The following is a 21,333-nucleotide window of genomic DNA, read 5'->3' on the forward strand; positions in this document are numbered from 1 at the left end:
GGTCTTGGGCACTGGAAAAGTTTGGAGAAGACAAAAACTAGGATGGTGGTGAAGTCTGGTGAAGTCTGCAGAAAATATTCAGAAACTCTCAGATAAAACGTTGTTCCATATGATACCACAATGAGCTGTGTCAAATTCCAACTTTTGCTCTGCCCAAGATCATTTCCAGGTGTATGCCGACCTTTGGGTGACACTGTGGGCTTCAATAGTATAGACCCTACTAACCTACTGAATGTTACCAAAATCTAGTGGGCCCTAGCATCTATGTAGGTTTACCTGGGTCTGCTGCATCAGTTAGGGCCAGTATAGTGCAGGCCCATCAAGACAGTGTTTGTTGGGGGCTAGGACAAATCTTAAATGGTTAAAGATTAGTGAGGTAAGGTTAGAGAGTGGTTTGAATGTGGGGTTTAATTTGATTGACAGAGAGGGGACAAATAGGGGGAGGCTGGGAGTAGTACCTACTCAACGCCTGGAAGGAATTCGCCATTCCGGCAGGGAGCCTGGGACAGAAAGCAGCCTGCCCCTCCTGTTTATGTGAATAATCCTTGGTAGTAGTGTACAGATTGTGGCGGGAAGGAGGTCATGGATGGTGATCTGTGAGGCGGTTTAGGGGCCCATTGGAGGTATGGCAACCCGTCTTTAATAAGTTATTTGAACAAGTGTTGGGTCTTGGTTCCGCAGGGGCGGTTCCAAAGAAGTACCTCCAGATGAGCCAGGTAGTACTTAAGGCAGATTTGTAATCCCTTGGGTTGGCATAGTACAACTGGGGACCATGATTTGGGTATTGCAGTTTAGACGGACCTCCTCCATACCTGACAGTTCTTCTTAACTACATTATGAGTTTTTTGAGTTATTTCTATATGAAAAATATTTGCTAATTTTTGTATTTGTCCAATAAAGAGGCTACTGTGGCAGCTCAATTTTTCCATCATCACAAGTCTTTACTTATTGGAGTGCATGAAAGAAAGGGTTGGGGTATCGGCTGGTATGGGTAGGAAGCACATTCACAATACCCTACTCATGTTCTTCCCCTTTGTTCTCTACAAGGCTGAACAATCATTTATTTAAAATCCTTCCCTTTTTGCCGCACATCAAACGCTCGCATCTAAGGGAAAATTCGTGCCAAAGACAAACTTGGGAGAGTTTGATCTCACAGGAAGAATAAAGAACATCAGTTGAAGTGCTGTAACTTCTCCTCATACAGCCCGGCAAAGCTGAAGTGATTAAACGACCTTTCTTGTTCTACGGAGTATTATGTTGTCAGAAGCGTCTGCAGGAAAATACGACAGAACTATTTCTTTTATTGCAAGTCTCTGGGAATAGCCGTCACCTGAGTCTTACAATTCCTTCTCTTCTAATTATGATAGAAATGTCAGACTGATTTAATTATCTGTCATGACATTACTGGTGGATGTCTCTACTGCAGATCAGAACTAGAACTCACAGGAGAAGGGAGTAGAGAAATGTCTCTGCAGATCTACCAGAAGCTGCTATTAGCTTTTGGGATGAAATGTTTTTCTATGAAGTCTGTAAAGCTTAAAGTTTGGAACCACGAAGACAAGAACCTTTGCATGGGTTTTATTTCCATGCACATATTTCAAGTGCGAGGAAAAAAAACGCGACATCCTGCATTTTTGGGTGCAATTGCACGTCAAAGGCCACAGTCTCCCTGAAATCGGACATGGAACTGCACAATTTCACAAGTTTAAATGTTACCACCTGGACCTACTAGGTCAGCTAACACGCATACCGAGTCATCTGACCCGCTTACTGAATCAGCTAACCCGCCTACTAAGTAGGCTGTCCCGTCTACTCAAACATGGTACTCCTGGGACTGCCCCAATGTGAGCAATCTCTGCAGTGTAATAAAGAGCAGTAAACTGCGCCGATATGGGCGCAATAGCCCACGCACGTGCGCCCTGCATAGCATATCTCGCACAAAATCCGTGTGAGAATATCGCCCATGTGAATAAGAGCTTACTCCCCAATTTTTTAAAAAAGTATGTGGGCTTACTCACATAGGCGATATTCTCAGGCGAGTTTTGGGCGATGCGATGGGCAAAAAACTCACACAAATCGAAAATTTATGCTTTTGAATGGATTCACTTGAATCAAACATTAGCGATCCTAGCTCACACAGAAGCCATCAATTTTTAATCAAAAAAAACTTTGCAGCGTTGTGAAAATCATTCGTTGGCCTAACGTTTTTATTTTTCCGGTGACAGCTACATGACAGCTTGTTTTTTGCGGGACGAGTTGTATTTTTTAACTGTATCATTTAATTTACCTTATAATTAGAGATGAGCGAGCACCAAAATGCTCGAGTGCTCGTTACTCGAGTCGAACTTTCAGTGATGCTCGAGGGTTCGTTTCGAGTAACGAACCCCATTGAAGTCAATGGGCGACTCGAGCATTTTTGTATATCGCCGATGCTCGCTAAGGTTTTCATTTGTGAAAATCTGCAAAACCCAAGAAAGTGATGGAAACAACACAGAAACTGATAGGGCAGGCGAGGAGCAACATGCAGGGCTGCATTTCGGGCTCCGAGGTCTCACTATTAAGCCACAATAGTGGCAAGAGTGAGACCCCCCTTCCCCGCACTGTCAGCATAAAGATCGTTCTCCTCTGCCACAGCTGTAACAGCTGTGGCAGAGAAGAACGATGTTAGCCCATTGAATTCAATGGAGCCGGCAATACAGCCGGCTCCATTGAAAGCAATGGGCTGCCGGCGAGCGCGGGATGAATTTTCGGGAAGGGCTTAAAAATATAAGCCCTTACCTGAAAATCATCCTAAAATGTGTAAAAATTAAAAAAAATGTATACTCACCTTTCCGCTGCAGCCGGAGTTCAGCTGCGTCTGGCCGGCAGTTCTCCTGAACTGCTCTGTGTAGTATTCAGCAGCCGGGGATTTAAAATCCCCGCCTGCTGAATGAGCTGCCTCTGATTGGTCACAGCCTCACCAATCAGAGGCAGCTCTCACACCCATTCATGAATTCATGAATGGGTGAGTGCTGCCTCTGATTGGCTCAGTGCAGGGACCAATCAGGGGCAGCTCTCAGCTGTCATTCATGAATTCATGAATGGGTGTGAGTGAGAGCTGCCTCTGATTGGTGAGGCTGTGACCAATCAGAGGCAGCTCGTTCAGCAGGCGGGGATTTTAAAGCCCCGGCTGCTGAATACTACTCAGAGCAGTTCAGGAGAACTGCCGGCCGCCGCGGCTGAACTCCGTCTGCCGGGACCAGGTGAGTATATGTTTTTTTTCTATTTTTACACATTTCTGGATGAATTTCCGGGAAGGGCTTATATTTTTAAGCCCTTCCCGAAAATTCATCCCGCACTCGCCGGCAGCCCATTGCTTTCAATGGAGCTGGCTGTATTGCCGGCTCCATTGAGTTCAATGGTCAGTGCTCGTTTAATCGAGACGAGTACCGTGTGGTGCTCGTCCCGAGTAACGGGCATCCCGAGCACCCTAATACTCGAACGAGCATCAAGCTCGGACGAGTATGCTCGCTCATCTCTACTTATAATGTATTGGAAAAGTATTAAAAAAAATTCTAAGTGAGGCAAAGTGAAAAAAAGGCAATTGTGGCATTTTTGAAGTGGCTGTTTTTATGGCGTTCATGGTGCGGCAAAAATCACATTATTTTTAAGGGCTTATTTACATGAGCGTATATCGGCAGGCGTTTTCACAGCCGGCCAATATAAGCTACCATGTGATGCATGGGCTCGGCTAAGTTGTCTGCCCCTTCCCTCCCCAGCTCACCTCCTCTCCCCTTCCCTACGGCTGTTTGCAATGGGAGAGAGTGGGATGGGGCGGAGTCACGCTGCTAAACTCCCTCCCACCTCCCTTCTCCGGCAGCTGTGTTTGGCTCCCACAGGAGTCCATAGCAGTGGCCGTAGTCCAGACAGGAAGATAGTACCAGGACTATCCTTTCTGCCAGGTGTAATTATGCTGCGGAAATGCACCTGTGTGATCTGATGCAATGGAATCCAATGCATCAGGTTGTAGCGTGTATCAGCCGGCCGTGAAAACGGCTGGCCAATATACGCTCGTGTGAATAAGCCCTAATCCTGTAGTACAGCCATGTTTATATAGTTTTTTTTATGTAGGATTACTTAAAAAAAATACTTTTTTAAAAAATATATTTTTTCTGTCACAATTTTTTGACCTTGTAACTTTTTAATTTTTTTTGTTGATGCAGTTGTGTGAGGGCTCATTTTGTTGTGAGGTGACCTGTAGCACATCTTTTGGACTACATACAACTTTTTGGTTCCTTTTTTTTGTGCAAATTTTTTATTGGGAGACAGAGCGAACAAAACAGTCCAAATCTAGCGTTGCATTTTTTTTTTCCAACGGATGTGATATTCTAATGAATTGGACTTTTATGGCTACAGCAATATTAACTTTTATATAGTTTTTTTTTGTAACCCTTGATGCTAAAACTGGTAAGATTTTTTTTTAATATTTTTAATAATAATAAAAAAAATATTTTACTTACATTTACTTTTTTTTTAAACTCCCCATAAGGACAAAATAGGCAGACATTCATGGCAGCCTAGGAGGCCCCAGGATGCTATGACACTTAGGGGGCATCTAGTGATGGCATCGAGCTGACAACTGCTGTTTATTGTGCAGGCTTGGCTCCTATATCTCTTCCATACAATGACACCTGATGCAGTATTTACCCGTCCTCTACCAAGGGGATCCAGGAAAGTAGACCCTGGAGTCCTCCTGGTGCTTGTTGTAGAAAATTAGGAAATTACCTGAGCGCTGCGGCCAATCAGAGGCCCGGCTGTCACCGGTCTAAATTCCTCGGATTATGGTGCCCAGGATGTGAGCACTAATGCTAGGAGAACGGCTGGGGATGCTGCAGCCTGTGATTGGCTGCAGCAGTCAGGTGATGACATCTTCCACAACAAACACCAGTGGGGTCAACTGCGCTGGATCCCCATGGCAAAGTATGTGTAAGTTCTGCTCTATATGCTATTTTAACACAGTTGCAGCTATCGGTGAAATGTTGTACGGTAGCCGTACAACCCCTTTAAGGATAGACCATAAATGGTGTATTTTTCTCTTCTGACATGCGCCATACACATCAAGTGTCATTGTATGGAAGAGATTTGGGTGCGAAAAACGGTGCCTGGTCCACTAGTACTCTCTAAGTCATGCAGTAAGAAGTGGTGACCCATTACAGCCGGGTAGGTTCAGTAGATAAAGATGTAGAATAAAAAAATCCCCACTCACCTTTCCAATGGTCTCCCGGGGTCCTGCGCCGCGAGTCTGATACCAGAAGCAACTGTAGTGATCATGTGCCATCCAAGGCTCTTGTGATTGCTCTGCCAATCACTGGCCTCAGAGGGCATCTCTATATGTATAGCAAGTGACCGCCAAGACCAATGGTTGGCTGAGCAATCACAGGAGTAATGAATGGCACAGGATCACGGCAGGCATCAGACTGGCTGGGAACAGAGGGGCAGTTGTGGACTAGGGTGGGGGGCACTGGAGGGGTGAGTAATTTTTTTAACTTTATTTTACACTTGTATCTGTTTCTTTAAAGGGCCATTCTAACTAATGTCTGTCCCCCTCACCTGATTACCTGACACACTCTGTATATTCCAGTCACTTCCCTGCAGTGCAGCCCCCTGTCTGATACAGATCAGGCACCATCCTGATGGTGAGATTCTTTATTTTCAGTTTCAAGTCTATCCTATCATACATCAGCAGTCACACCGTTAGTTAAGGTTATGCCATTCTTGCCTCTGGAGGGCAGTTTAATTATTGTTACATTCAGCTAAATAAGCTACAGCCCATAAGTATATAGTCAGGAGAATGGACTGTGATCTCCTCTATTACACCTGTGTGACAGGAGCTGTGTGATCATCATTAGTAACTTTGACAGGAGTGTCTGTGGCCCCCTGTAGCTAATTTTTGTGGAAAATTGAATAGAAAATGAATCCATAAGGCCAATGTGATCTGAGCTGGTCAGAAATGAGTTCACAGGAGAAAAAAGAAAATTAATGAGATTTTCATACAGAAAGAAACAAGTAGCAAGGTAACACTAGCTCACTTATATATACTGGGGGGATAGCGGCATAATGAATGAATTTTTAAAAAATCATCGGAGTGGCCTTTTAACATTTGAGAATCCTTTAACATTTGGTGGCCCAGATCTGTCTCACTCAACCCCTTGGAAGAAGTAATGTTTTTCCGTATAAAATTGCACATTTGCAGCCAGTTGAGGGCCTGGAGAAGGGTAGGTAACAAAAATGGGTGCTGCAATGGCAATTGTTAGTAGCTGTCACTTCAGCTTCCATAGAATACAAAAACTCAGGAAACAGAAACTTATGTTATAAGAAAACTTTTTCTAAAAGCTCCAGTTTCAACTCTGCAAAATGGAAATTCAGTTTGTGTCTGTAATGCAGATGCTATAAGGGAGCAAAGCCTCTTCCTAGCGACTCCTGTAGAACCAAACTCCCTACGGGATGAGCATGGAAGAAGAATGACAGCAACACAGAGCCCATCGTTGCCACAAGGAGATGGATCAGCGGATCTCCCCGGTGGCTGCTGTAAATCACAGCGGCTGCAAGAGATCAGGGAGAGAGAATTCTCAGCAACCATGCCGAATAATTAAAACGGAAATACATGTTAACCCGCTAACAGTCCCGGTAAAATTGGAGAACTTTCCCAATAATGTAACTTTTTTTATTGTAGATTTTGAAATTATGCCTCATGTCAATATATTTGGCACAGAACTCAAGTCGTTTTAAGCGCATTTTTAACCCTCTAGGGCACCTTCACACAAGCAGAAGCCCAACTGCACGTGCCTCAGTGCAACAAGGCTTTTTTTGTGTATCAGCGTATGTTATTGTACTTTTTCTGCCTGCAGGACATGTTCATTTGCGCTCACCGCTTGAAATAGCTCATTTACGCCGAATGCACGCGGGCTAAAATGCATTGCGGAATCCGGAGCAATCGTCTGCCTCCGGATTCCGCAGTAAATACCGTCCATAGCATGCAATGGCAAAATACAATTTCCTCTATACGAGCGGGAACCGATTGTGATTTTCTGCTCATAGAGTAGAAATCGCAGCATACTGCGATTCTATGCGGATTCCACACAGCCGGCTTCCATTTAAGTCAATGGAAGGCATCCGCCCAGCGGCCCTTCCACAATCATCATTGCAGAAAGGTCGCGGGATCCACGTCATTGCCTAGCGATGGCGTGGCATTATCTGTACTGCGCATGTGCGCCGGCCGGGACACATACGCAATACAGAAAAGAAGAATCCGGACAGGTACGCGGGGGTCACCGGCCGAGCACAAGGTGGGATGCTGCTGCGGGATCTCACATGCGGAATCCGACCTGGTCTAGTGAGTTCCAGATGTGTTCTTTTTCCAGTATAATTGCACAATGTATTACGCATCTCCTTGCGTATTGTGCATGCATTTGCGCACCCTCATTTACTTCTATGGAGACCTTTTGGTGCGGAAGTGGGCAGGTAAATAGAGCATGCTACGATTTTTTTTTGTGTAACCAAAGTACACACAAAATTCAGAAATCAATGGGTTCTATTCTCTGCGTATTGCGTGTGTAAAATTGCGCCAATACGAGCGCAAATACATCCTTGTGAAGGAGCACTAAGTGACAAACTAATTTTAGTCTTAAGAACCAATATGTTGGTTCCCCTTTTGTATTCCATCAGTCATAAGTTTTTGTTTTTTTGTCTGTGTACTGCATGACACCTTGTATTTTGGGGGACGAGTTCTAGTTCTTGTAAGAACCAATTTCGGGTACATATAATGTAATGAATAAATTTTATTCAATTTTTTTTTTTTTGCAGTAGGATAATGAAGTAAAGCAATTTTACCATAGTTTTTGCTATTCATTTTGATGGTGTTTACAGTGTGTATAGCGCTGATCGCATTAAAGTGTAAAAAGGTTTTTAAAAAGTTAAATATTCAGCTTCCCTGATGGATCAGGTTCATGGGGTCAGCTGAGAGAACTCACCCCCATCTTCCTTGATGTCTCAGAGTGATCTGGTCCTTCAGGATCTGACGCCAGTCTTCTGCGCATCCGCGACAGGTGGCATTACATCAGCCGCATGTGCAGAAGACCGGGAACCCCAGCAGATTTGAAATCTCCTGGCTCCTGGCTCTTGAAGGCTCCTCCAATGGATAACGGCGATCACAGAAAAGTTTAAAAAAAGTTGTACCTCCCCTCATGAATTGGATCCATGAGGGGAGGTGACAATACTCACCTGTGTCCTCTGTGATGTACCGCGATTATCCTCAACGGACCTTACCCGGCTCCTGTGCATGCGCCCGCCGACAAAATGCCGGACACCTGCGCAGGAGTCGGGGAGCCCAGAAAATGTTAAATCTTCTTGCTCCCGGCTACCAACGGTTGCCGGGAGCCTGGAGCAGTGACCGGTGGCCTCGTTGAGCGGTCCTCTGTCACGTTATAAAAAGGTAGCGCTCTACCTTAGGCCGGTCTCACACAACTGGATAGAAATTGTAGATTTTGCATGCATTTGATCAGCGGTAATACGCGGATCAATCAAATACATTGGATTACAGAATTCTGCTAACACTAGCTAATTAAGTAATCCACTTGCAGGAAACAGAACGCAGCATGTTCTATTTTACTGTGGATATCCTCAACATAGAGCCCATTGTACTTTATGGTCGTTGATATACCCGCAGCCCATATGCAACTACAATATGTACGGGCTGCGAGTACCCGGTTCATCGCTAAGCGACTGTGCGGGAAATACAAACAAAAAAAGGTGTACTGTGCATGACTGCCTGTATGAGTACACAGTTATGCACGGTACATTACGTGACCGGGCTCACGGCTGGGATCCGCTGCGGGCCTCTGCAAGCTGATTCCACATATGGCCGTGTGAGCCCGGCGTTATTGTGATTGCTACTTGTAATATGTAATTTATAAGAAGCTCCGGGAACGCACAACATCCTGCAGTTCCAGGAGCAGCTTGTTGAGCGTCTTCTGTGTGAGACCGCCACACCTCAGCGAGCTTACAAAGCCTCAAAAAGCACCACTTTTTACACCCCATCCCTGCCACTGGGGTCAAGAAATTACCCCCAAAGAAGCATGGGAGGAGGAGGGATACCCAGTTTTATTGCCCCATGTACCCATCCCAACCAGGCCTCCATAATTACCCCCGTCTTCAGACATACCACACAGTTTACATTATTACTTTTATCTAAGATTTAGGGAACGCCAAAAAGGGCGCATGGGGGGGGGAGTATTTTAAGGGAGTCAATTTTTTTTCTGCACAAGTGGGTAATGGGGCCTGGAATTTATTCAGTTGTGCCTTAAAATCCAACAGGTGTTCCCTCCATTATAGGCCTAGTCACGTGTCCTGTAAGTAGATAAGGGCCATAATGGGTATGTGTCTGAACACGGGACAAACAGGGGGATCTATTTTGGGGTGTAAATTCCTTTTTTAATGTGCACAATAGAAAAAAATCCTGTCTTTAAAATGACATATTTGCAAAAATATGAAATTTTATTTTTTCTCCTCTAAATTGCATTAACTCCTAAAAACAAACTGTGTGGTCAAAATACTCCTGATACCCCTCAGTGAATAGATTAAGGGGTGTAGTTTTTAAAATGGGGTCATTTATGGGGGTATCTATCATTCTGACACCTATGAACCTTTGCAATCTTGGCTTGGTGTAAGAAAACAAAGTGTTCCTCAAAATTTTGATAATGTTAAATGGTTAAAAAAAGACGAACGTTTTTCAAATGTGCTTCCAGAATAAAGTAAAGAGATGGAAATATATATCTTATCAAAAATTTGAACAGTATGTTTGCACATATTTGAGATATTGCAATTGAAAATGTGAATAAAATGACCATTTTTAAAAATTTTTCCCAATTTTGGCGCTTTTAATAAATATACACTAATTCTATCAGACTCTTTTTACCACCTAAATGAAGTACATGTGGCAAAATATCAGAACATTTGGATATGCAAAACCTTTACGGAGTTATTCTATGTTAAAGTGACACATGTCAGATTTTTAAAATTTGGCTCGGTTATTAAGGCGCAAACAGGCTTGATCACTAAGGGGTTAAAGTAGGGTGGCGGTGAATTGAACTTTTGCACTTTTAATCGCATAAGTTTAAATGTATGTAAACACGAAGTTGGTGTTTACGAGTGAATATACATGTCAAGTATAGAATATTGATCCACAAAGTGACCGAAGGTCAGATGCGACTAAACGTATAATCATCATCATCATACATGTCAAGGCAGCTTCTAGGTAGACTTTTTGCCTGGATTATTGTTTTCAAGGATCCCCATATTTTGGCTCACTATAACTGACCTGATTTCCTCCCATGCCGTGACAATTGAAGATGCCGACTTTTTCATTCTCTTTCCGACCCATATTATCCAGACATTGGTTGGTTTCCACATTTCTGATCTGTGAAGTAAAGCAGAACAGAATTATGTAGCGGCTTCACTGTATACAATGTAACATAGTAAGGTTGGAAGAAGACTCAAGTTCATCTAGTTCATCCTATTATCCTGCAGAGCTGATCGGGAGAAAGAGAAAAACAACCACCGGGAGGAAGGAGCCGACTGATCTCATTGTAGCTAGAGAAGTTAAAGGGAACTTGTCACGTCCCCATATAAACTAAGTTCTGGCGCTGTTAAGGAATGTCCCTATGAGCCGGATGATCTATTTTTTATATTTACCCACCCGGCACAAAAATCTTACTCATTTAAGTTTCTTGCATTCATCGTGCATTCTCCTATGCAAGTCTATGGGGGAGCATGCGCATGGGATTCTGAAGAGAGTCAGATTCTGCAGCGCCACAAACAAAGACGCACCGACTGAAATAGCTAATTAGTCTTAATGAGTTCCAAATGTGTTCTTTTTCCAGCGGGATCACGCAGTGTTTCACGCATCTCTTTGCATATTGGGCACGCATCTGTGCACTCCACCATTGACTTCTATGGTTCACAAATACACAGAGCAATAGAGCATGCTGTGTTTATTTTTGCGCAACCGAAATGTGCAGGAATATTGAAAGCAATGGGTTCTGTTCTCTATGTATTGAATGCACAAATATTGTGCACGCAAATACGCTTGTGTGAAGCCGGCCTAAATGACACATCCCATACAGTACAATCATCACAGATAACTTGTGGCATCACTAACAATGGAGATTTGGGGTATATGCCTGGAGCCTCTAGTCCAGTGCCCCACATCCCCAGGCAAACACTGTTCTCCAGTGTATCAGCGTTCAATGGACACCGCTGCAGTTGATAAGTCATAAGCTCCCTGCTCTACAGTGACCAGAGCGGCACATAAAGGGGTATTCCAGTTAACGGCCATTAATTTCGAGTTTTCACCAATTTATTGGTTGAGTGAAAACTGATAGATTGTTTGGGATATGACCACTTGTCCCCAACGATTCAAAGAACAGGGGTCTCACACCCCCAGCCTCCATACCTCCTGTTTTCTTTTTTCACAGCAATGAAGGGACAGCAGGTCGTGCAAGCGCACCGCTGCTCCATTCAGGGCCAATGGGACTACTGGAAACAGGCGAAAGTTGTATGGGGTTTGTATGTTCTCTCTCGGTGCTGGGGTGGGTTTCCTCTCACACTCCAAAATCATACAGATAGGTGAATATACAGTAGATTATGAGCCACAACTGGGGCAGAATATTTCAAGAGATGTAAAGTGCTGCGTAACATGTATGTGCTATATAATAGTGTTATTATTATAAATCCAAACATATCTATCTATCTATCTATCTATCTCATATCTACAGTATCTCTTTCTATCTATCTATCTATTTATCTATCTCATATCTATTTTATATCTATCAAAGTTGAGAGGTGACTACTCCCTACTAATCCTCCTTGACCTGTCTGCTGCATTTGAAACTGTCGACCATAACCTCCTTCTCACTATGCTCCGCTCTATTGGTGTAAATCAGGATTCCCCAACTCCAGTCCTCAGGGACCCCAACAGGTCATGTTTTCAGGATATCCCATAGTAAGAACAACTGTAGCAATGCCTGAGGCACCGACAATAATTACATCATCTGTGCAATACTGAGGAAATCCTGAAAACATGACCTATTGGTGGTCCCTGAGGACTGGAGTTGGGGAACACTGGTCTAAAGGACACTGCTCTCTCCTGGTTCTCTTACTACCTCTCTGACCGCTCTTTCAGTGTCTCCTTTGCTGGTTCTATCTCCTCTCCACTTCCTCTCGCTGTTGGGGTAACCCAGGGCTTGGTCCTTGCTCCCCTTCTCTTCTCTATCTATACTGCCCCAATCGGACAAATCATCCACATATTCGGCCTCCAATACCATCTCTACGCTGACTACACCCAACTATACACCTCCTCTCGTGAGATCTCTGGACCATTCCTCCAAAATATCACCGACTGTCTGTCCGCTGTCTCTAACACTATGTCCTCCCTTTTTCTCTAACTAAACTTCTCTAAAACTGACCTCCTTGTCTTTCCACCTTCCAACCGACCTCCCCTCAACATCTCCATTCCAGTGTCTGGCACCATCATAACCCCCAGACGGCATGCCCGCTACCTTGGGGTCACACTAGACTCTGACCTCTCCCTCACCCCCCATATCTAATCTCTGGCCCAAACATGCCACATGCACCTCAGAAATATTGCTAAAATACAGCCATTCGTCACCACGGACACGCTAAAGACACTCGTGGTTGCACTCATCCACTCCCGACTTGACTACTACAACTCGCTACTCATCGGCCTCCCCCGAACCAGACTTGCTCCACTCCAATCCATACTAAATGCAGCAGCTTGGCTCATTTTTCTATCTAGCCGTTACTCAGACGCCTCTGCACTATGCCAGTCGCTGCATTGGCTGCACATCCACTGCAGAACTAAATTTAAACTTCTCAACCTCACCCACAAAGCTCTGCATGGCGCCGCGTCTACCTCCTGTCAGTACACCACCCAGTCCGCTCACTCCGATCTGCTAACACACTCAGACTAAACACCCCTGTAATACGAACCTCACATGCTTGTCTCCAGGACTTCACCAAAGCAGCACCCATCCTCTGGAACCCTCTACCCCAAGGCATCCGGACAATTCCCGATGCACGAAATTTCAGACGTGCCTTAAAAACGCACTTCTTCAGGGAAGCATACCAAATCTCCTGACCTCCCTATGGCGCCCCACCCCGTTTGCCTTCTAATAACTGATTTCCACATGAAATCCCCTATTGCCTGTGTTCCCCATGCCTTTCCCCTTCCCCCCTGCACCTCCTGTACCACCCCCAACCCATTTGTGTCAAACTGAATGTACCTCACATTGTAATTGTTGTAATTGTTGTATTGTTTTGCATTTATCCATGCCTGAAAGCGCTGCGAAATAAGTTGGTGCTATACAAATAAAGATTATTGTTATTATCTATCTAATATCTATTTCATATCTATCTATCTATCTATCTATCTATCTATCTATCTATCTATCTATCTATCTATCTATCTATCTCATATCAGTCTATCTACCTATCTATCTAATATTTATCTATATCATATCTATCTATCTATCTATCTCATATGTATCTATCTCATATCTATCTATCTATCTATCTATCTATCTATCTATCTATCTAATATATATCTATCAATCTCCTATCTGTCTAATATTTATCTACCCCATATCTATCTATCTCTCTCTATCTCCTATCTATCTAATATCTATCTATCAATCTCCTATCTATCTAATATTTATCTACCCCATATCTATCTATCTATCTATCTATCTATCTATCTTTCTATCTCTCTATCTCAGATCTATCTATCTATCTATCTATCTATCTATCTATCTCACATCTATCTATCTCATATCTATCTAATATCTATCTATCAATCTCCTATCTAACATCTATCTAGTCCATATCTCTATCTATCTATCTATCTATCTATCTATCTATCTATCTATCTATCTATCTATCTATCTCAGATCTATCTATCCCAGATCAATCTATATCAGATTTATCTATCTATCTCATATCAATCTATCTCAGATCTATTTATCTATCTCATATCTATCTCAGATCTATCTATCTCAGATCTATCTATCTCAGATCTAATATCTATCTATCAATCTCCTATCTATCTAACATTTATCTACCCCATATCTATATCTATCTATCTCATATCAATCTATCTCAGATTTATCTATCTCATATCAATCTATCTCATATCAATCTATCTCATATCAATCTATCTCATATCAATCTATCTCATATCAATCTATCTCATAACTATCTATCTCATAACTATCTATCTCATAACTATCTATCAATCTCCTATCTATCTAACATTTATCTACCCCATATCTATCTATCTATCTATCTATCTATCTATCTATCTATCTATCTATCTATCTATCTATCTATCTATCTATCTATCTACTTACTGTTCATCTCTGGCAGTAAACAGATTATTTTCTACAAGCTACTCTCATCTCACTCAAGCAAACACATTTTTGATGTTGTAGTTCCTGTAAGGCATTTCCACCATGCTCTTTTGATGCCATGAGACTTGTTTTCCGTCTGCGGATCTCTCACAGTGTTATATTCCTGGCAGAATACTGTCATTTCGGTGTATAAAACACACATGCCGTTTTCTGAGAAAATGTTAAATCACATCCTCCAACACAGTCACTGTACTAAATTAGGAACAAATACAACATAATTAAACACCAGGGGCCTTGTTTGCTGGAGATGCCGAGATGTTTGAGCTAGCACAAATGAGTTTGCAAGCTCTATTCATTATATGCAATTGTGAAATCTTCAAATAGCCTCACAGAGAACGATTTGTGGCTATGGGGGCAAATCATGTATTCATACATAAAGGGCTAAAAATCAATAGTGTTCTATGCTGTATCATCTGTGCATATATGCTATGTAGTTAATGTAGTTGCTCATGGGTGGGGATATTTGACAATTTAAAGGGCAAGTGTACCAAAAATTATAATTAGGCCATTGAGTCATCCAGTATTTAGCACCTTCACCACTTCACCTGTTGTCATCCAGCTCTTCAGTGGTTAATCTGCATAGTCATGCCATCATGTTGGGATGGGGTATTTTTAGTGCATTCTAAGACTCATGTGCATGGGTATATTATGGCTCTGTACAATTCCCAAGTTCTATAGAAGTCTATTGGCCTAGACTGTATTTCTTAATTTCATATCATGTGCCATCAGATATCGTATTATGGAGATATTCTCTTATTGAAACACTAATAAGAGAGAATACCTTTGCAATATGGTATCCTTCAGAGGCAACATGGAGTACCAAATAGGCGGTAGTAAAAATCTGCCTAGTTATGACATAATACTCCCATTTAGTGATGAGTGAAAGTTTTAAAAATTCGGTTTGGTTGGTTTGCCGAATTTGGTCAAAAAGCCCCGTATAACATTCTTGGGTCACCTAGAAGTGTATCCACTGTAAGGAATTTAGAGCTGTCTTTAAGGCAAAGTTGAGGAAGGAAAAAAAGAAAGAGGAAAAAAAGAAAATGAAAGAAAAAGAAGAAGAATCAAAATGGGGGCAATGGAAACAGAAGAAGGAAAAAGAAAAAGGAAGAAAAGGAAAATTAAGGAAAATTATTTTTTTCCCTCTTTTTTCTTTATTTTCTCTTACTCTTTTGAAAGGAGAAAACAAAACAGAGAAAAAAGAAGAAACACGAAAATGAAGAAGGACAAAGAAGATGAAGGAAGAGGAAGTATGAAGAAGAATGAGAAGGAGAAGAATAGGAAAGAGAAGACGGAGGAGAAGATTTTTTTGGCTCAGCCAAGACTAACTGCCAGTGGTTCAGGTTCGTGCCAAACTGAACTTTTAGCAAGATCGACCGAAAACAGGGTTCAACTCCCACTGACCCTAGAGTATTATGCTTCTTCCTCCTACCCTGCCTTCTGAGTTCCACTGTTGGTTCAGGATGTAAAACTCCTGGCTGTGCTTCACAACAGCATCTGATTCCTCTGTCGGTGCTGTCAGTCCTCATAGCCTATTTAAAGAGGCCTTACTTACCATGCTTTGGCAGATTGTTAATTTACTGTACACCCTTTTCCTAGCTCCTGTTCTTGTACATTGCTACTGATTACTGCTTCTCCCTGATCCTGACCTCTTTTGTATTGTCTTCCTGGCACCTGTTGTCTGCGTTTGTCTCCTTTACTGGCCTGTTGCATTCTGAGTGCATTTCTGATGACATCCACACATCCTTGTTGGGGTTTAAGGAAGATTAAAAGTTATCCGTTATCCACAGGATAAGTGACGACTATCTGTTGGTGGGGTCCAACTGCTGGGACCCCCAGAGATTCCCTATTACGGAGATACCATCTCCCCTGTATGAATGGAGTATGCGCTCCATTCATTTCAATGGGACTACCAGAAATAGAGGAGTGCTTCAACTTGGTTATCTTTGGCAGTTCCATTGAAATGAACTGAGCAGCAGTGTCCATGTTTGACCACTATTCCAACCTTTCAAGGACCTTCGAGTTCAAGGCTGCTGTTCTGATGATTGGTGGGGTCTCAGTGGTCAGACCACCACCACTCAGAGTTTTCCACTTACCTCCCTAATCTTGACACAACCCCGTTAACCTCTTCCTGACATGCACTGTACATGTATGGTGCATGCCACATGTACAGTGCACATCATGTGTAATTGTATAGAGAGTGTGTAGAAGCTAAGCTGGCTGCATACACGCCTGGTGTCAGCTGTCACAATTGGAGTTAACTCCAATTACAGCTGCTAGCCATTTAAATGTCACTGTCAACTATGACAATAGCATTTAAATGTTGCAATTAAAATGTCCTGAATGGAAACCCTTATGATGAGATTGTGGGGTGTCATCCAGGTGTCACTGTAGCCTTGGGCCTTCTGAAGACCCCCAGGGCGGATGTGCTCAATTGCCTATTAGCACGTGCCTGTGGCACGTCTTAATAGAACACTCGTCAAAATACAGTATAAGCAATCCAATGATCGCAAGTTCAAGTCTCCTATGGAGACTAAAAAATAAGTAAAATAAACGATATTTTAAATGCATTTTATTTTATTTTTAAGCGCCATTATATAAATTTGGTATTGCAATAATCATATTGACCCACGGAATAAAGATAACATGTCATTTTTACTGCAGCTTGAATAAGGTAAAAACAAACCCCCCAAAAATGGTACAATTGCATTTTTTTCAATTTCGTTCCACTTAGAAAATGTTGAAAAGTTTCACAATACATTGTATGGTATGTTAAATTGTACCATTGAAAAATACAACGTATCCCACAAAAAAGCCCTCATGTAAATATGCCACTTGGAAAATAATAAAGGTATGATTTTTTTGAAAACGGGGATGTTAAAATGGGCTGCAGGTGGAAGGGCTAGTGGATGAAAAACAAAGGATTGCTTAGACCTGGGACAACTTCAGTCCTCAAGGCAGCTCAACAAGTCATGCTTTCTGGATTTACTCAGTATTGCAGAGGTGATGTAATTATTGTTGGTACGTCAGACATTGCCACAGGTTTATCTTACTATAGGATCGTGGTGGCGAACCTATGGCATGCGTGCCAGCGGCTGCTCACCTCGGTAGTGAATACCAGCCAGGGTGCCCCGGCTCCCCGTCTGGTAATCACTTAGTTGCACTGATCCTGGGTGCACCCTGTGACATCAGTGTGCACCCGGGGAACCTCCTCCACTGACCTCTCCTCCTTAGCTCCACGAGAGCAGAAGGGAGGAGGTGTCCAGATGCACACACTGACGTCCACAGCAACACCAAGCAGAGGAGCAGCGGCACTTCAACGAGGAGCTGGCGGTAAGTACATGGGTCTTGGGGGCACTATTACTACTGGAGCTAATATAGGGGATACTATTAGAAAATGTGTCTTTTATAACATCTCCAGTAATAATAGTATTACTACTAGGGCCGCTGTGGGGGTCACTATTACTGCTGGCGCTACTGTGGGGGTCACTATTACTGTTGAGACCACTGTAGAGGTCACAATTACTACTGGAGCCGCTTTGAGAGACACTATTACTTCTGAGGCTGCTGTGGGGGGTCCATAATTCTGCTGGGGCTACTGTGGGGGTCACTATTACAACTGAGACTACTTTGGGGGGTCACTTTTACTACTAGGGCTACTGTAGGAATCACTACTACTACTGAGGCTACTATGGGGGACACTATTACTGTTGGGGCTACTATGGGGGTCACTATTACTACTGAGGATACTCTGGGGATCACTATTACTACTGGGGCTACTGTTGTAGTCACTATTACTACCCGGGCCACTGTGGGAGTCACTATTGCTACTGGGGCCACTGTGGGGATCACTATTACTGCTGAGGCTACCGTGGGAGTCACTATTACTACTGGGGCCACTGTGGAGGTCACTATTACTACTGAGGCTACTTTAGGGGTCAATATTCCTACTAGGGCTACTGCAGGAGACACTGTTACTACTAGGGCTACTATGGGGGGTCACTATTACTACTGAGGACACTGTGGGGGTCACTAGTACTGCTGGGGCTACTGGGGGTGACTAGTACTACTGCAGCCATGGTGGGGGTCACCATGATTGCTGGGACTACTGTGGGGGTCACTATTTCTACTGAGGCCACTGTGGGGGACACTATTACTACTGAAACCACTGTAGGGGTTACTATTTCCGCTTTGGCCACTGTAGAGGTTACTATCACTACTGGGGTATGTACACACGTAGCAAAAAGATTCTGCAGAATGTCCTTAGCTGAAATTTCAGCAAAGTCTGCAGCATTTCTGCATCCAAAAAACAGTCTAAATCTGCACCCTGTCTACTTTTTTAAAATAACAGCCCTGTCATTTTTATAATGATGGAGGTAAAATCATACGTTGTGATAAGCCCCACCCCCTGCTGTGTTGGCACTTTGTGATGAATAAGTGGGCTTTGGGTTACAGTTTGGACACTTGGTCTCTAAAAGGTTCACCATCACTGCTATAGGATATCCTGAAAATTTGACCTGTTGGGCCCCTTGATGACTGGAGTTGAGCACCCCTGCCTGAGGCCTCGGTCACACGGGCGATTTTTCGCGTGATTTGCGCATGCAATCTGCGATTTCATAGAACCATTGCTTTGCAATGGAATTGGACACATAAGCGCTTTTTATGCGCTTGTCCGATAAATTATAGGACAAGAAATTCCTTGTGTTCTCTATATGCGCTCAATGGGGCCGGCGGCAGCAGCGCCGACCCCATTGAGAACATATACTACACAAATCATTCTCCTCTGCCACAGCTGTAACAGCTGTGGCAGAGAAGAATGATGTTTGCCCATTGAATTCAATGGAGCCGGCAATGGGCTGTCGGCGAGCGCGGGATATATTTTCGGGAAGGGCTTAAAAATATAAGCCCTTCCCTGAAAATCATCCAAAAATGTGTAAAAATAAAAAAATATATATACTCACCTTGTCCCTGCAGACGGAGTTCAGCCACGGCCGGCCGGCAGTTCTCCTGAACTGCTCTGAGTAGTATTCAGCAGGAATTTAAAATCCGCGCCTGCTGAATGGGCTACCTCTGATTGGTCACAGCCCTCACCAATCAGAGGCAGCTCTCACTCACCCATTCATGAATGGGACAAGGTGAGTATATATATATTTTTTATTTTTACACATTTTTGGATGATTTTCAGGGAAGGGCTTATATTTTTAAACCCTTCCCGAAAATTCATCCTGCGCTCGCCGGCAGCCCATTGCTTTCAATGGAGCCGGCTGTATTGCCGGCTCCATTGAATTCAATGGGCTGGAGAGCGCTCCTGTGCTCGGGCCCGTTTTAAAGGAAACGCGGCTAGGAGCAGATTTTTCCAGCGATTTTTCGGCCCCGGTCACACGATTTGCGGATGCGCATCCGTCATGCGATCCGCAAATCGCGGCAAAAAACGCCCGTCTGACCGAAGCCTTAGAGTCTGCACACTAGTGTAGCCAGCAATAAATGGATTGCGGCTTTGAGAATACATACCTTTGATACAAGACCACCACACTTCTACAGCGATTTTTTTTGCATTGTCCAGTAGTATGCTGCCAGTGTTAGCAAACCCTGTGTCTACTATGGGGCCCGCGGGACAGAAGGGCCCGGGGCTGAATGGTGCAATCCTCTATCCCACTACTGACTCACTTCCCCCTTCCCCTGAATGTAGAACAGCACACATCTCACTTAGAATGAAGCTGCTCAGGATGCTGCTTTTCCACTCAGGGCAGGCAGTTCCTTGCTGGCCAGACATTCAGAAGAAGGGAAGGACATAGTGAGTGGGATAAAAACTTCAAGGGCAACAGAGGGTACACTAGGACTTTGCAGGGCCACAAAGAGGACCCATGGGCTTTGAGGGTCCACGAAAAGAACCAGAGGACTTTGCGGTGCCACAGATGGAACCTCAAGAGTTTGTGGGGCTACAGGAGGGAACCCAGGACTTTGTGGGGCACAGAGGGAATACTAGAATTTTGTGGGGCTACAAAGAGGATTCCAGGACTTTCTAGCGCCACAGAGGGGACCTCAGAATTTTCCAGAGATGGTTCATTGAGGGTATTGGTAGGATGGGGAGACAAGCTATAGCTGGAAGGCACCTTCATGGTGGTCTTGGCCCAGTTAAAGAATGAAAATGAAAGTCACCAATCAAAGAAGACACTACCCATTATCACTGTAAGTAACTGCACTGTAATCAGTATCACTGTGTGGAGTTGGTATCTGATTATTAGTGCACCCACCCACTGGCGTTTTTTTTCACTGCGAAATTCGCAGGTTTTTTTTTCTGCAGGTGGTCTATGGGACTTGTAATGTAAAAATCGCGATCACGCAAAATCGCGATTTTGCGCGATCGCGATTTTAGCTTTGTATGTCCCATAGCCCAAAGACCCCTGCAGAAAAAAAAAAAAACGCTGCGAATTTCGCAGTAAAAAAACGCTAGTGGGTGGGCACCCTAATGTGGTAACTACTTTATTTAGAGATATTCTAGGATTGAGCTGTTGTATATGTCTGCCACGTTATAAATATGCTTTCGCTAATATATATATTTTTTAGGGGGGGGGGGCTCAATTCTGAGTTTTGCTACGGGGTGCCATGAGTTCTGGGATTGACCACTGTATTATATGGCAACCATTCAAACGAAAGGCAGAGCATGTAACTCATGGCTATGTCAAGTGTATCACCGCAAGAGCTGATCCTTGTAGAAGCTCTGGGCAACAGAGGGGCTCCAGAATGGGTGACTCCCTCTGTGATATACATATGCACTAATAGGACCTATAGGCATACATCCCAATTGGACAACCTT

The 21,333-nt window shown here is 43.5% G+C and overlaps 1 protein-coding gene across 1 annotated transcript in view; it reads right to left on the reverse strand.

Annotated features, from left to right (window-relative positions):
• GALNT13 (polypeptide N-acetylgalactosaminyltransferase 13) overlaps positions 1-21,333 on the reverse strand; it is a 381,455-nt gene that overhangs the window by 73,166 nt on the left and 286,956 nt on the right. The window contains exon 9 of the mRNA XM_066577425.1: positions 10,355-10,453. Coding sequence (XP_066433522.1) covers positions 10,355-10,453 — 99 coding nt within the window. The remainder of the gene's footprint in view (positions 1-10,354; positions 10,454-21,333) is intronic.

This window comes from Eleutherodactylus coqui, chromosome 8 (genome assembly GCF_035609145.1).
Source record: "Eleutherodactylus coqui strain aEleCoq1 chromosome 8, aEleCoq1.hap1, whole genome shotgun sequence".
In the NCBI taxonomy this organism is placed as follows: Eukaryota; Metazoa; Chordata; class Amphibia; order Anura; family Eleutherodactylidae; genus Eleutherodactylus; species Eleutherodactylus coqui.